General features: G+C 41.9%; 2 protein-coding genes across 10 annotated transcripts in view; one reads left to right on the forward strand and one right to left on the reverse strand.

Moving 5' to 3' along the window:
- The window catches only part of KIF20B (kinesin family member 20B), a 43,734-nt gene extending 39,027 nt beyond the window's left edge, over positions 1–4,707 (reverse strand). Inside the window, exons 1-5 of one of the 2 annotated variants that reach the window (XM_030031340.2) lie at positions 4,568–4,707; positions 2,878–3,034; positions 2,251–2,337; positions 2,020–2,136; positions 1,691–1,829 (exon numbers count right to left, since the gene is read on the reverse strand). In XM_030031340.2, coding sequence (XP_029887200.1) covers positions 1,691–1,829; positions 2,020–2,136; positions 2,251–2,337; positions 2,878–3,033 — 499 coding nt within the window. In that variant the 5' untranslated portion in view covers position 3,034; positions 4,568–4,707. The remainder of the gene's footprint in view (positions 1–1,690; positions 1,830–2,019; positions 2,137–2,250; positions 2,338–2,877; positions 3,035–4,567) is intronic. The other variant, XM_041127474.1, reaches the window with a different exon arrangement.
- A 160-nt stretch (positions 4,708–4,867) lies between these two features.
- The window catches only part of PANK1 (pantothenate kinase 1), a 48,888-nt gene continuing 38,510 nt past the window's right edge, over positions 4,868–15,245 (forward strand). The window contains exons 1-7 of one of the 8 annotated variants that reach the window (XM_041127252.1): positions 4,868–5,119; positions 6,121–6,242; positions 9,959–10,136; positions 12,557–12,763; positions 13,404–13,566; positions 13,952–14,047; positions 14,304–14,422. The gene's annotated coding sequence lies outside the window, so the exon portion shown is untranslated. Of the gene's footprint in view, positions 5,120–6,120; positions 6,243–9,958; positions 10,137–11,257; positions 11,278–12,556; positions 12,764–13,403; positions 13,567–13,951; positions 14,048–14,303; positions 14,423–15,245 lie in introns of those variants that run through there. The other 7 variants (XM_041127253.1, XM_030030037.2, XM_030030040.2 and 4 more) reach the window with 7 other exon arrangements.

The raw sequence follows: 15,245 nt of genomic DNA on the forward strand, positions 1-15,245 counted from the left end.
TAACCTCAGCGCACACTTGATCTTTCTGAATCCAGATGCAAGTTTAAAAAGGGTTCACTTGACTTTGATTTCTAAATCAGAGAAAAGAAGGGAAGAGAGGAAGAGAAACTACTGTCCTGTATCACACAGACAGCATCATTTTCCAGACTGATAATTTCTCCTACTCTTGAGACAGATAGGCAACACAACTAGTGCTATAACTGATAAAAGCCCAAGTCAGAACCTGTGTAAAATCTGGTTGGCACTCAAACACCAAGCTAGTAACCAAATAACATATTAAGTTAAAGTACTGTTGCATTACATTTCTTTATCCTCGTCTCCCCTTTTCTCTAATTATTTTTTGTTTATTGTAATGCCACTTGTAATTCAACTTAACATGAACAAAGTTCACAGTTGCTGGCGAACAACGAACAGTCCTAAAAAACTGCTTCACATCCTTCACTTAAGTCCTTCATCATCGACTGAATACGGGCTCCCATGTAATGCCAAAGTGAAAAGGCTATCTTGACAACACTGGGAATAACAGAAGAGGAAATCATGGCACCCAGCAGCAACATTCTGCGCTGCCAATTCTTATTACAAGTCGATAGTTAAGTGCTAAAAATACAATACCATGAAAAAGTCTCCAAAGTCTGAGAATATATGAATCAAAAATTCTCAGAAAACCACACCACACAATACACCCCAAACTAGTCAAGCATGAAGGGCTGTATGCTTTAGGAAATCTGGGTTTTGTTATTTACCTATTAATTATTATGACAGGGAAGAGCATCCCATTATTGCCCCAGATTAATGATAACTGAAAGTACTGGCAGTAGTCTTTAGCTATAATCCACTTAACAGAAGATCACTTAGAAGACAATGTCACTTCAATAAAGATCAATTTCACATGGCACAAAACTCATTGTCCTGCTACTACTTCTGTGTATAAAATCAGCAGTATAGCACCTAGAACTGCCATTTCATTATAGGAGAAATTGTTTCCGTGTGAATCAAATCACCTCATTTGTTAAAATGCTTTAAAAATAATTAAAGAATGACATCTTCTGACCAAAAAGTATATTGAGCTTTAACAGTACAGAATAGTGCATCAGGAGACAAGGTCTCCCAGGATATTATTAAGCTCAGAAACTTGAGACAAGACAGAAGTACTTGGAAGTAATCGAACATGTTTCAAAACATTTATTCTCTGCCTATAATAATTGAAACAGACTCAAATATTATTTCTTAAAGACAGTCGATGCAAGATGCCTATGTCTTTTATAATAATAATAATAAAAAGTAACAAAATGCTAGTCTGGTGTAGAGTGACTTACACACTTTTCACATCCTGATATATAGAAGATATATTTTCCTAACTTCCCCTCCTCCCTGAGGGGGGGTCCCTCTAGATACTTGCAGGAAAAAAGACAAGTCACACACACTTGGTTGAACTTTACAGCCTTACAAAGCAGTATCACTATGTGTTTATGTAAACTCTGGCAGTGACTCTGTCTGTTGGTAGTTTAGCAGTATTTGTTATGGAAGGAGACTTTCAAAGGCTATTTATTAATATTGAAGAGAAGCAAACGTATAGGGCCTACAGTTTAAATAAAGGAAAAAGTTATAATATTTCTGCTAGAAGTAATCCTCACTTTAAAAACAAAAAAAAAGGGAAGTTCATTCAAGGAGAATACATTTCTACTTATACCTTGGAATGTGTAGGTTTTCCCAGCATTTGTAACGCCATATGTAAAAATAAGACGATTATATCCGTCTAAGAAGTCTTGCACTGGTTGCTTCATGGTACCTTCAAAGAATTCTTCTTGAGTTGTTTCAGGTCCAAACACCTGAGCATTACCAAAAAACATCTTCATTTTGTTTAAGCAATCATTAGAGACTTTTAAAGAATCTTTTAAACTTCCTATGTTTATAAGACTATTGACAGTTTAAAAATCTAGTTTGCTTGGTATTAAATAACATAAGTTAAACAACTTTTTCCAGAAATAAATTAAAGACTTTTAAAGACAATTCATTTACTCGTGAAAAAGTGAACTTCTGTATCATCTGTCCAGCAGTTTTTTCACTTAGACGACTCAAAGAGTTTTTGGGGGGCTTCAGTATGATGCTTGTTGAGTCTTCAAGTAAAATACATTCCTATTAAAGGAAGCACAAGCAACACAGGCATGAAAAGAGTATAGAGAGCTCAGCTTACAGGAAAAAAAAAAAATACACATACATTTAAGGTATTTAAGTAAATAAATGTCACACCTGCAATTCATTTTCTCTTTCCAATGATGTCAATGGCCTAATACGCAGGCAAACTTGTATGTGTCCCTTAGACTCCAAACTGCTCCTCTTAAATTAAAAAAAAAAAAAAAAAAAAACAAAGGAAAAAAACCAACAAATTAAGGAAGTTAGAAATTTGACTAGATTCTGTGTTTGATAACTATCATGTTAAGGCAGTTTTCATCAGGCTATTTTGAACAGACTTATTTGATGACGTGAGAAGCAAAAGTAATTAATTACATCAGCTTTTACAAGTGCTTAGGCCCCTGCAGAAGTTTGCTGTGATAACTTAAGAGTTAATAGTATTGCAACACATACATGCACTACATTCAGGCCAACTAGAGATCAAGAATGAAACCCATAAAAATATTCAATGATTAAGCTGCTCTGAACAGGCAATTAGCCTCATTCACAGAAGACTGATGCACCCAATAAGGTATCAATGCAGTGCCACACAAATTAGTCTAATTCTATGTATCTCCTCCTAATTAAAAACATCCTAAAGATGCTTCTCTTCTTATCTGTAAAATTCTGATTATTCTTACGGATGAAAAGACTAACCTTATTAAAAAAATAAATACCCAAACAATACAAATATTACTTTCTTACCTGGCTTGTGTCCGAGCTTGAAGAAACCAAAGAAAATTCAGCAGAGAGATCTGCTTTAATATCATCCACATTTACTGGTCCTGTTCTTTGAGGCGGCTCAACACTAGCAATATAGGATGGTCTGAGAAATTTCTCATTATCCAAAGTCGGTTCCATCCTGCAACATAAAACAAAACTATTTTTTGCTCTCTGATCACATAAAGTTGAGCTTCTGAAATGCCTTAGAAGACAAGTCAATTTGAGATTGATAGCTGCAATTTCTTTAATGAGAAAGCTTTCTTCACCCTATTCATAATTTACATAGTAAGTTTCTGATAGCTGGGGAGAGGGTCTGCAGGGGGGTTCGCATCATGATGAAACAAGAACAGCTGTTCTTCTTTCAACAAACAGCAACTGTTTACCAGGGAAAAGCCTTACATGTATACCACAACCTTGCTAAAAACCATGTCTGACATGACAGTGCCAAAACACTTAACATCTCAGTCTTCCTATCTAGCCTGTAAAAGGCAGATACAGGACTTCATGAATCTAGACAAACATCACCAAGCTGCAAATGCTATACATAAAGTAAGCAGCAATGTTTACTTTGTTTTTTCTAATCTAGTTTTTGTCAGGTAACTGCATGAAAACCAGGAAAAACTTGGCATGAAATATTATCACAGCTTGAACAAACACTGACCTGTGAATAAGCTACTACAGGAAAGAAACACACCTGTGCTGTCACAATCTAGAAGTCTTATTCATCAGCTACACAAAGTCACACTGCAAAACGCTTATGAGGCCTTGATAGGAAACATAATTTTTAGATAAGTGACATTTTAGTTGCTTTAAATATAAGCTGATTTTAAAGTGTGATTTGTCAAGATTATGCTCTCATTCTGTGCCTTTTTACATAAGAGGCAAAAGACAAACATCAAGCTATGTGTGCAAAGCTGGAACTAAAATTGCTTGTATGAGCCCAGCACCCAGACCAGGAAGGTTCAGCCACTGACAGCATGCAAAACCCAAGATGCGGACTATCCCTCCGTCTCCACACGGTGTCACATAGCACTGTAATTACCCTAGATATTCTGGTGTAAACAGGTATGTTTCCTGGCTGTAGCCGCTAAAAGGTACTTGTGCGCTGGGATACGTTATTGTAACTGCTTACCGTGACAACAGTTTAGAGCCGCAGAGACCCCAAGCGAAGGGGATCGAGAGCGGCACACACAGCGGGCGGTGGTCACAGGCTGCGCGCGTAGGCCGCGCACGGTCAGGCAGCACGAGGAAGGGTAGAAACGGCTCGAACCGCGCGGTAAGCCTGGCAGCTTACATCAATCATGAAGCATCAGCCCTTACACTTAAGAAATATTAAAAGGAAAGTTTCCCCCCTGCAAACATCAATCTTTCACTTCAAGGCGTTGCACTGCTTTCCCGCTCTTGCGGGACGCTGCCGCGTGGCTCCGGCAGCACCACGGCCCTGGGCCGGCCGCTACCCGCGGCTTGCGCGCCCCACAGCAGCGCCGAAAAGTTTTCGCGCACCGTAAGGCTGGTAACCACGCTCGCAGCAGGGAGAAGCGCGGGGAAGAGACCCCAGCAGCGCCCGCCACGAAGGCCGCCCACGCTGCTTCCCATCTCCGCGACCCCTCAGCCCGCAGCCGCCGCCTCCTTCCCTGCTCAAGCGACAGCCCCGCAACCCGCACGGGCTTACCCGAGAGCCTACGCCACGCCGGGCGGGGCGGGCCTGGCCCAGCCGCCGACCCCTGCCGGGTGAAGGCAGCCCCGCTCTCCTCTCCGCTCCCCGGCCGGAGAACCGCCGCCGCTCACCGGTACAGCGCAACCGGCACGGCCGCGGCTTCTTTTCGAATCCGACCAATGGGAGTGCGCGGCGGCGCCGCGCGGCCTTCTGGGAGGGCGGCCGTTGCTGCGGCGAAAGGCTCGACGGGAAGTGTAGTCTTGACGGGGCGGTGGAAGGGGGCGGGGCCGGGCCGGGCCGAGCTGCCTGGCTGGCGGGGCGGGGGGAGGTTTCCTCTCAGGCGGCGGCAGGGCTGTGAGATGCGGGTGGGCTACGAGGGGGTCTTTACTGAGACTTCTGAATCGCACGCACCCAGAGCCGTCAGGGCCTGTCCCCTCAGCGGCAGCAGGACCTCGACTGCCACGGGAAGGCGCCCTGGCCTCGCCGGGCTGCCCCGCGGCCTGCCCTCGCCTGCCCGCCTCGCCGTCTGCAGTGCCCGGGCTTTGCCGGTCTGGCAGGAGGATATATGTAAGTTCAAGCTTGTCGATACTCCGGATGATTACAGTGATAATATTTCCACAGGCGTTCTGCAGGCTGAGAGGCAAGCTGAGGCTTTGCGATCTGTGTATGAACAGGATAATCGCTGTTTGCAGGTAGTGAAAGGGAAGAGGCCAGGTGACCTCCTCAAGCTGCAGATGCCCTATATCCAAGCAGGGATCAGCAGAATTGGGAAACTCCGGTTTTAAGTTCAGGCTGTGCTTGTCCTCACCCTGGGTTACAATACTGACAGTGGCAGCTGTGGAAAACACTTAGTAAGGTATCTTTGTTTAAAACCTGCCCCAGGTGGAAATTATTGTTTGGTACCAGGTTTGCATGACAGGGGCTTAATTTCTTAATCTGCAAGGAGAGAAATTCTTTGGCTTTATTTTCAAAACAGTGTCATAACGCCAAACAGGTCATCCTTTTCTAGAATGCCAGGGTAGGGAAATGTATAGGTTTTGGTAACAAAAATCACCATAAGTTTCTCTTTAGACTCAGACAGGAATTCTTTGAACTTTAATAGGGAACATCTGCCTATTTTAAATGGAAATAAAAGTAACTTGAAAGTAGTCGGTAACTACCAAACCCAAATGTTTGTCTTTCATTTGAAGAAAAGAATGCCAGCTAGTGCAAGCAATTCAGTAAAAGAATAATTCTACGCAGATCGTGTATCAGCTGTTTTGATGAGGTTGTCTTTAAGATTAAATCCGATCTTTTTTTAAACAGAGGCTATGTCCTATCAGTAAAAGATGTGTACTTGATTTCAGTTCAGTTGCAGGCCATGTTGCAAGAGTTGGCCTGTTTTAATGGCAGAAAATGATGCAACTTTAAATTTGAAATTGTTTGCCAAACAAAATTGAAAAGCTCTTGTAGACATTCTTCGAGACTTAGGCTAACTTTTAAAAAAGTACCTTAGTTTCTATCCTGAACAGAACTGTGAATTCAAACTACTGAACTAATCTAATGCCAAACCAGCTTTTTCATACCAGGAGGGGACTGAAAATGGCTCTCAAAGAGAGGGAAAAATTAGCTCCTGGGAGCAAACCTGAAAGTTGTTCTCTTCCACTTGTTGGAAAGGAAAACTGAAGATCTTCTCAGAATATTTTGCAAGGTATATTCTTAAGAAGGTTGGGGGCTATTTCCTGCAGAAAATTGTTCTTGCTAAGTTGGGGCATAACAAAGCTCATGGTACAAGCAATATTTTGGTTTTGTTTGAATATTACATTTCTGAAACTGTTTTTATAATACTGCACATGCTGCATAATTTAAACTGGTATCTCAAAGGACTACCATCAACATACTATAAGAGAAAACTAAAACACAATCTAACATGTGTTCCTAGCCTCACACAAACCATGATAAAGAAAACATTAGATCAGCATAACCAACCCAGCCTGTTTTGGAGTGGTAGATGATGAAACTCCATCTATGTAAATAACCTTTATGGCTTTCCACCAGTATATTCTCCTTAAAGTGGTTTGTGCAAGGACAGCCAGTTGCAACAAAAATATCTGCTGCCAAAGCTGTTAACTCATTAGCCCCTGAAATTTGATTATGTTGCTACTCAAATGCTCTATAACTTGTGGAGCAAGGTTGCAACTCCCCAAGGGGAAAAGATTTTTTGTAAATGACTTGTTACAACTCTGACAATTACCCTTAGAAACTCATGCTCCTTATAGTTGGGACAGGACTCAAAAGTTGTGGATAGTCTACTCATTTGAGTGATGAGATGATGCCCTGTGAGACAGCATATCTCAGCTAGCTTTTACATTGCTGTCAGAAGTAATTAGAGACACAGTCAACACTGCTGGGACTTGGCCCAGCATCCTTCAGCACATCTGAGCAGCAGCCAAACCAGGACTGGATTCAGCTTCTTTGTACTCAACTCACTTTCCCTAGGGAATTAACAAAGTACTTCAGTTTCCCCTCAGCACTCCTGGTTCTGCTGTGCTTCCCCATGCTCCGACAGCACTACCTTCCCGTCCTGGCTAGCGGCAAAGTCCTTCTTCTGCAGGGTTTGTTTGGAGCTGACTGGCAAGAAAGCTCCCATTCCTTGTCACACAGGTATCTTGGAGGAAAATGGTGTGCTGTGTTATCTTCTTGGTAGTCTGCCATGTCAGCCCCTTTTCACCCCTATCTTTCAGGGCAGTGCTTGTCATTTATCTTGTTATTTGCACCATCCTGTGGATGTATTTCACGCTTACTTTAATTTGAACCTATGTAGTGGTACCCTCACTGTCCTACTCCCATCAGTTGCCTTCAGGTGACATTATTTCTAATGCATATACAGCTGATTTTATGAACTCATGACTTTGCAGGCTGTTCGTTTGCTTATTTTGCTTCAGTAATATAGGGAGGTTTTCCTTCATCATCTCTTTTAAGCAATGAGTTGCTTCTTCAGTCTCTCATTTCCCAGTTCGTTCAGTATCATTTTTCTATGGCTGACTTTTGATTCTTTACCGATTTGCTTGTTTCCTGCTCAAGACTAGCTTTAAAGGCACAAATTTAAGAGAAAAACGGCTTGGGTTTGTCAGTGTGATTTTTGTGCTTTAGCGTGCCTATGTTCCAGCTTTCTCTTGAACCCAGCGGCACGGAGGCGGTCACCTGCAAGCAAACAAACGTTCAGGTTTGCCATCCTGTGTAAGTTGACTAGCACGGCGTTTCTTCCTTCAGACAGACACGAACATGCGTCAGATTAAATACGGGAGACAAGGTGACACGGCCCAGAGCGTGAGGCTCGCAGTAACGTCCAGAGGTAGCGCCTCGGCCCCGCCGCAAAGGCCCTACCGGCCCGGCTCGCCCCGCAGCGCTGGCGGAGCCCGCCTCAGCGGGGAGCGAGGCCGCAGCCCGCCCTCCGCCGCCCCGACCCCGCCGAGCTCTCGGGCCGACCGCCGGCGGAAGACGCCCGGCCCGGGAGCGGAGCCCGGCCCGGGAGCTGCCGGGGGAGCCGGGCGCGGCCGCTCCCCGGCTCGGGAGGCTTCGTCCCGGGGGGCAGGTGACGGCGTCGGGGCCCGGGAGGTCGCAGCGGGGCTGGGCGTCCCCGGCCGGCAGCGGGCAGGGCCCGGCTCTGCAGGGGCGGGGGGCGGGGGGGCGGCCCGCCAGGTGTCTCCAGCCGCCGCAGCGAGGCGAGCGGCGAAGGGCGGCTGGCCGGGGCGTCGGGGCCCTTTCCCCGGGGAAGGGGGGGCGGGCAGGGGCTTTCTGCCAGTCCCCGGCCTGCAAGTGCTGCGGCTGTTTCGCGGCTGATTTAGTTAACTGAGTAGTTGCGGGATTTCGGGCGGGGTGAGAGGAAACCGTCACTGGAAAGAGCTTGTGGATGGATGGTCCTGAGGCCGCTCCCTTGAGGTGCTCTGGGAGCGTAAAATACAGTCTGGAAAATGAATCGTAGACCCAAGGGCAGAGAGGGAGCTTGAGGAGCACATGCCACGGTGAGATAGCCAGCCAAGAGCCTGGGGAGGAAGGAGGGGATCGCTGATGGGCATCTGGAGGCAAGCCCGAGTGCCTGGTGCTGGACTCTCTGGCCACTTTGCGGGGCCAGGGCTGGCTGCTCCAGCTAGTAAGGTGTTGGGGTTGCCTGTGTTCTTTGGTCGTGGTTATTTAAAATGTCATTCATTGAGAAGAGAAGAGACAGGGAGCTCACAGCTGGAGACGTGGTTGTGTTAAGAAGGCTTGTTTAGGTACTGCTGTGTGTGAGCTTCTCATAAATGCAGTGAGGCCACCTGGTGCCATGCCAGTGTTTTGTGGAATGAAAATGTACTACATGTGCTCAGCATATCATTTTTAATTCTTCGTAACTTCATTTGAAAACCTGTGCATGGCAAGCATAGTATTACTCCTTGAGCAGGAGCTGTATTGTCTTACATAGGAGAAGATTTGAAATATATTTACTGAGATGTATTTTGTTCAGTTTGCATAACTCGAGATTTAGTCTTTGGAAAGAGTGCAACTGAGACAAAAAAGCTATCGTTGTTTCTTCCTGCTTCTCCCTCAACCCTCTGGTTATTCCTTCTGTCATTCTTTGAATTATTGCATAATTCTCTGATGTGCTAAAGAGATCATTTCAGCTGTAACCAACCTTTCAATCTTGTAATTGAACCAAAAATTTCAAAATCTATTATTGTCTGTAATATGATAATATAAATAATCACCATTCTGAAGGTCAGATCTAGCATTTTGAAATCAGAACCTTCCACCTCTCGTCAACAGGCTTAAAACGTACCTGAAGACATAATTGTGTGTCTTGGATCATTATGCTTACCAAGTGTATGAATGTACTTAGGTTCTCAGGTTCTTTTAATTTGAACAGCTCTTTAATAAGCATGTGTAACGAAGTGCCTTGTAGTGGTAGTGTTCTATACTGGCTCTAGTGACTAAAGCAAGTGAATGTCTTAGATATTCTGAGGAATTAGTAATGCAGTTAATTTTTTTCAGTATTTGTGTGCTGTATATTTTCTCCACCTACCCATCCATATTTAAATCTTTTGTTATGAACAGGAGGCTTTTCAAGGCAGGATCATTAGGGCAATTGTACTGATGTTTTCCTAATATAGTGGGATTCTTAGCTTCACAAGGGCTTTTTAACATCATCACAGCATAAATTATGATAAAATATGTTTCATAAATGTTTCTATGATATACCCTACCTATTTGAACTGCCCCATTTGTAGTAAAATTTAATAGGCTATCAAGATGAATAATAATTGAGAAGTATTTTGTGTTTATGTGTGTGTATATATAGATTTATATATATTTTACTACCAAAGGAAACTGAAGCTTTGCTAACTGGAGGGCAAAAAAAAAATTACTTTTTTTTTCCTCTGCCTTTTCTAGGGTCTTTCTGTAATGCTGGCAACAGATGCTATAAGGCCACTAGTGATGGCTAAGTACTTTTCTTCTTTACTGCTGAAAGGGGCTGAAGCATTTAGACGTGAGTCGGCTGATCAGGCCAAACAACACAATATCGTATTAGTCAATATAACAGCAAAAGTGGCCTCCGTTGGAGAAAATGGTAAGAAATGTTTTCACATTGTGACATAAGTATTTGTCCTATAAATGTGTCAGCTGTTTTGTCTGACTGACATAGTCATAGTCATGTGGCAAATAGTGTAATTAGTTATCAGGTGTTTAAGATACATGTTGTGAATAGTAAAACTATTGTTTAAAAAATGTACTGTCAAAAGTTTTTTTGTGAAAGTTTATTTATACAAGAAAAGATAACTACTCTTAAATTGTGTGCTGTGTTATTTTTAAGAACAAGTCTGCATACATGGCTTTTCCATAGAACTGGTTGCTAAATATAGTTTCTGGGGCATTTGTGATTTGCCCCAGAAAATTAAAACTCCATCCCAACCAGACCCAGTACGCTGTCTCACTCTGGGTTTTGATCATGCTGAGTCACGTAAACCGGGCACTTCTGAGCTACTGGTAATCACATAATTGGAAACCTTGACAGAGAATCCACAAGCAGGAAGACTGACAGTTGGTATTGATGAGGTGTATAATATTCTTCCCTCCTAGTCAACATTATACTGATGTCTCAGGACATACTGGTAGAAATGGGTCTACAGCTGGAATAATAAATTGAATGCTGTACTTAGAGAAGTCAGTATGAGTTTTGCTACTGTTTTCACATAGCAACGATCTTGCATCTTAGTTTTCCTATGGATTTCAAGTCCTTACATCCTTTGGACGTAAAAATGGAGCAGTATTGTTAATACAGAAGGACAGATACAGTCCAGGAACACTGGATACTTCAGAAAATGTTTTTTATATATGCTGCTTATATTTCATGAAGAGTATTTGAACTGTGTATCCAAATTTTGTTTGGTTCCCTGAAATGCCTCCTCTTTTTTCTTTCTTTTTTTTTTTTTTTTTTTTAATTTCTAAACCTGTGCCTAAGTTCTGCAAATACTTGCATAATGTCTTTTTAGCTCCAAGTCTGGGACTAGGCCTGTTGCCACTTTTTGCCATACATGATGTTAATTATTTTCTTTGGAGACAGTGTGTTAGCTTGTAACCTCCAGATTAAGGGCTGGGGATGAATTCCAAATGTTATTAGTAAAACTTTATTTCTCTCCATGTGTTGTTGATTCTTTTTCAATCATCCACGGAGCTGTATAAATACCAACATGGGTAACCATAATTTAAAGGTAAAAATCTCAGGACCGACTTTCCTAAAATGAAACATATGTTTGAGTTTTATATCAATTGAGGTTTCAGAAGTTTTATTTCAGTTCCAGGCTGCTTAGGGAAATTCTTCATGGTGTAAGAAATTCAAGCTTTAATCCTTAGGATTACTTTTTTGAGAATACTGTTTCTTCTTCTGTAGTGTTACATAAAATACAGGCTGTAAATAGCTGTCTAATGGTCCCAGAGCTCTCAGAACAGCCCCAGAAAGTCTTACCAAAGACATTCTGTTGATCGTTACATTCTCAACAGTTGCTCTGTCATCTTACTAGAAACTTAACAAGATAAATAAATTGGAACATGAAGTCAGTACATATCTAGAGTAATGCAATTCTGAAATAGGGAAACTGACCAAGATATATCTAAATATATGCCAGATATATAGCTGATAGCTGAAGAAACTGAAATTTCCGCTAAAGGGGTGTGCGTGTGTACATATATATACACACATTCCGTGTAGAAGCCAGAAGACCAGACACTTCCGTGTCTCAAAAATACAAGGTCCCTCAAAAAGATGTGTAACATGGACTAAATCCAAGGAGCAGGATGTGCTACAGTGTAGCCATTACAGTATTTCAGTGTAGTATTACTCATCTTTCTGGCTCTGACACCCAAGACAGAGCTTCTTTTATTCTTGGCAAGTGTCAACTGTCTTTTTTGACCTCAGAGACTAGTGCCGTTCTCTGACATTATGTACCGTTCCTCAGAATGTCATCATGGCTTTGGGCACTCAGGGCTTCTCCTTGAACTCGTGTGAAGGTGCGATTGGAGTGGGAAAGTCACACCACTGACCTTCAGATGTTTTAACTTGGGCTTCCTGTAGAGCCAGTGGCGAGAAATGCTCAGAACAGTTTCAGGCCCAAGTTAAATTCTTGTTCTAGAAGTGCAGTTATGCCACATGGTACAGCTAAGGAATATAACCATAACCCGAATTGCCCTCTGGAGGAACCTTGCTTTCTTCACTAGCCTCTTAGTTTAGATATCAAAATTAATGTCTAGTATTGGGTGACACAGTTATCCTACAGCATGATAAAAGGGCAAGGAATGAACATTTAGAAAACAAATTTCTTAACCCGTGACTTATCTTTAAAGGACTTGAAAATAATGGCTTTTTGACAATAGCAAGTGGCCCAGGGCATTTCCTGGTTTGGTCTGAACTCATCTTTTTTTTTCTTTTATTTCTTTTTTTCATGTTTCTTTTTTTCCTTTTCTTTTTTCCTTTTTTTGCTTATATTTTATTAGTATTTCAGGCTGGGCATTGCCCATCCTGTAGGAAAAACAGAAGGCAGGGAGCTTAATACACACTAGACATCTGCCCTGCATAGAATGAAGTCATACTCCAGAAAAGAAGAGCCTGTATTTGTGCCATGCAGTCGGACTACAGTGCTCTTTGGAGTCCTTGAGGAGAAACACAGTCTTCTTCCCTGAAAGTGGACCAGCAGATGAAAGGTGATGAAAACTCATGAAGTCTCAGCTGCTTCTCAAAGGGTGGATTAATGAGCAGCTAATTTTTTAAACACATTCTTATACCATTATTTTCAGCCAAATCAGCAAGTAGATCTATGTGACCAAACAGGTGCTGGGACAGCAGAAGAGCAGACAGAAATGCTGGTGGGACAAAAGAGCAGTGCTGCTTCTCTTCTGTTAGGTGGTCCTAGATTGGCTAAATTGCTTGTGAAGTCGCATCTTTGGCAATTTTTCAGCAAGGAGTCAAATAGGCAGGTGGCTGGGTGGATTGCAGTCTTTGGGCATATCCAGACTTGCAGAGTTAGAGTATTTCCAAACGTAATTCCACATATAGTTCTCAGTTTGATGTTGCCCTGCCTGATGTTGTCACAACATGCTGCAGCCAAGGATAAGCAGAGTTTTGGAACAGGCCAGATTACCCTACTGAAAATTTGCTCACAGCTGAAATCTGAAGAAACAGAAAGGTTTCCACTGAAATGATGAGTGTTACCAAGCACTGGCTGATCTGACCCTCTGTAGTCAGAATACACCCCATTTTGCAAAAACGGAGATGTAAACGGCGAAATTCCATTGTTAGTAATTCAGTTTTGTGCATCTGAATTTCCCTTTGCTGTTTCAACAGATTATAGGATCTGACTGCAGTTCCAGTCAGGTGCTTTTCTGTAGTGTTGCCAAGTACTGTCATACTACCACGTTTCATCATGTATGTGGGTGCACTGAAGAATACACACACATTTATAAAGCACCATAAGATCTTTCTGGCTGAAGGGCATTATAAAAAGAAGGTAATTATTACAAGAATGAATCCAAATATTCTATATAAAGCAGATTTTGGCATTGTGAAAAGAATAAAAACATGGAACAATTTAGAGGTAAGGAGGAATCCTTTTATTTTGAGGACAATATTAGCATAAAGTTAGAAATTAGTCATTCTCTAACTCATTTCTAACTGTGTGACTCATGCTCTTGGCAAATTAATTATCCAAGATAAGTCACTCAGATGCTAAAGTTTTATTATTGTTTTAATCAGATGGCTATTGCTGTTACAAATAAACATGAGGCTTGATTTCAGGTATAACAAATGTAGCTATACCCTGCAAATTATGCCACAGTGCTGCTTGAGGATGTGTTACACATGCCAAATGTTTTTATCTGATATTTTGTTTTCAGTTTTAGGTGGATGGTGTAGCTAGCTACTGGGTGTCTAAAGCAGCCATGGCCACCAAGAACTTCAGCAGTGAACTTGGACAAGGAAAATCTAATGTGGTGTGTATTTCCTTCCATCCAGGAACTGTGATTTATTAAAGCCTCATCACAGGAACATTCCTATGAATAAACTTTTCACCTCAGAATTCTTAATAAATTGTTTGATAAATATTGTTGAGTGCATTAATATGGGGATGATGGGAAGATCCATGCCATCTTTGCTTGGGACAGATATAGTACCATATTGTTGGCTGTAACCCTTTCTCTCTGTTTTCTTTCTTTTTCTCTCCCCACCCTCCCCCTTCTTCGGCTGCAGTTTGTAAGGTAGCATCACAGTGCAGGTCTGATCTGATGAAACCACGACTAATGCCGATGCCTGCCTATGATGGGAAGAGAACACAGACCACAAACTTGGGATTTCTGGCCTCTTATTAGGCAAGTCTGTTGCTCATCTTCCCCTTTTGCCCCCAGTTCGCTTTGTTCCTGTCCTTCCTCTGTATCATTAACTCATCGAAGTTCAGTGTCACTGGTTGCTGGGAACCCACTTTCATTTGGCTATACATACACTCTTCCCTAAAGAAGTCAGATGTTACCTCCATGTTGGATGTTCATCATCCAATGAAAATATGGAACACAGTTTTATTGTAATAGCTCTGAATGATTTTCAGCTGAAGTAATGAAGAGGAAAGTCTGGTGCATTTTAGTGAGATGTTCATGTTTCTCAACTATGATTCTTAAATTGGGAGTTTAAGTTTCTAGTAACATTAGAAATTATTCATGTTCGTTGCAGATACCTATACATCCTTATTCTTAAAAAGTAGGCTATTTGCTAGTATAGCTGAAATTATTCCTGTACTGAGACAGGAGAATGTCTTAAGAAGACTGCATTGAGTAGTAGTTTCTGTTCTCTTTATTTTGTTCAGTTGTAAATGTAGTAGACAACAGATGAAATAACTATTGACTTAGTAACACAAATTATGTCAAACAAGGACTTCAAACAGCATGTTTTAGGTCAGTAACCTGTGTGCCTAGAACTTCGATCACACTGATAACAGCCAAATGTCATAACTTATGTGGATGTACATGCAAAGATAAACAGGTAGCTTTTCACTGAATTTTACAAGCAGAACAGCAAAATGTCAATGAAGTGAAAATATATGTTTCTAATAGGCCTAAGGAGCTTCAACAAAGGAAGCTAATACTGATGAGTTAATTTGGTGAAACTGCAAGCAAGGCGGGTTTTTTGCTTGCTTGTTTG

This window comes from Aquila chrysaetos, chromosome 11 (genome assembly GCF_900496995.4).
Source record: "Aquila chrysaetos chrysaetos chromosome 11, bAquChr1.4, whole genome shotgun sequence".
NCBI classification, from domain to species: Eukaryota; Metazoa; Chordata; class Aves; order Accipitriformes; family Accipitridae; genus Aquila; species Aquila chrysaetos.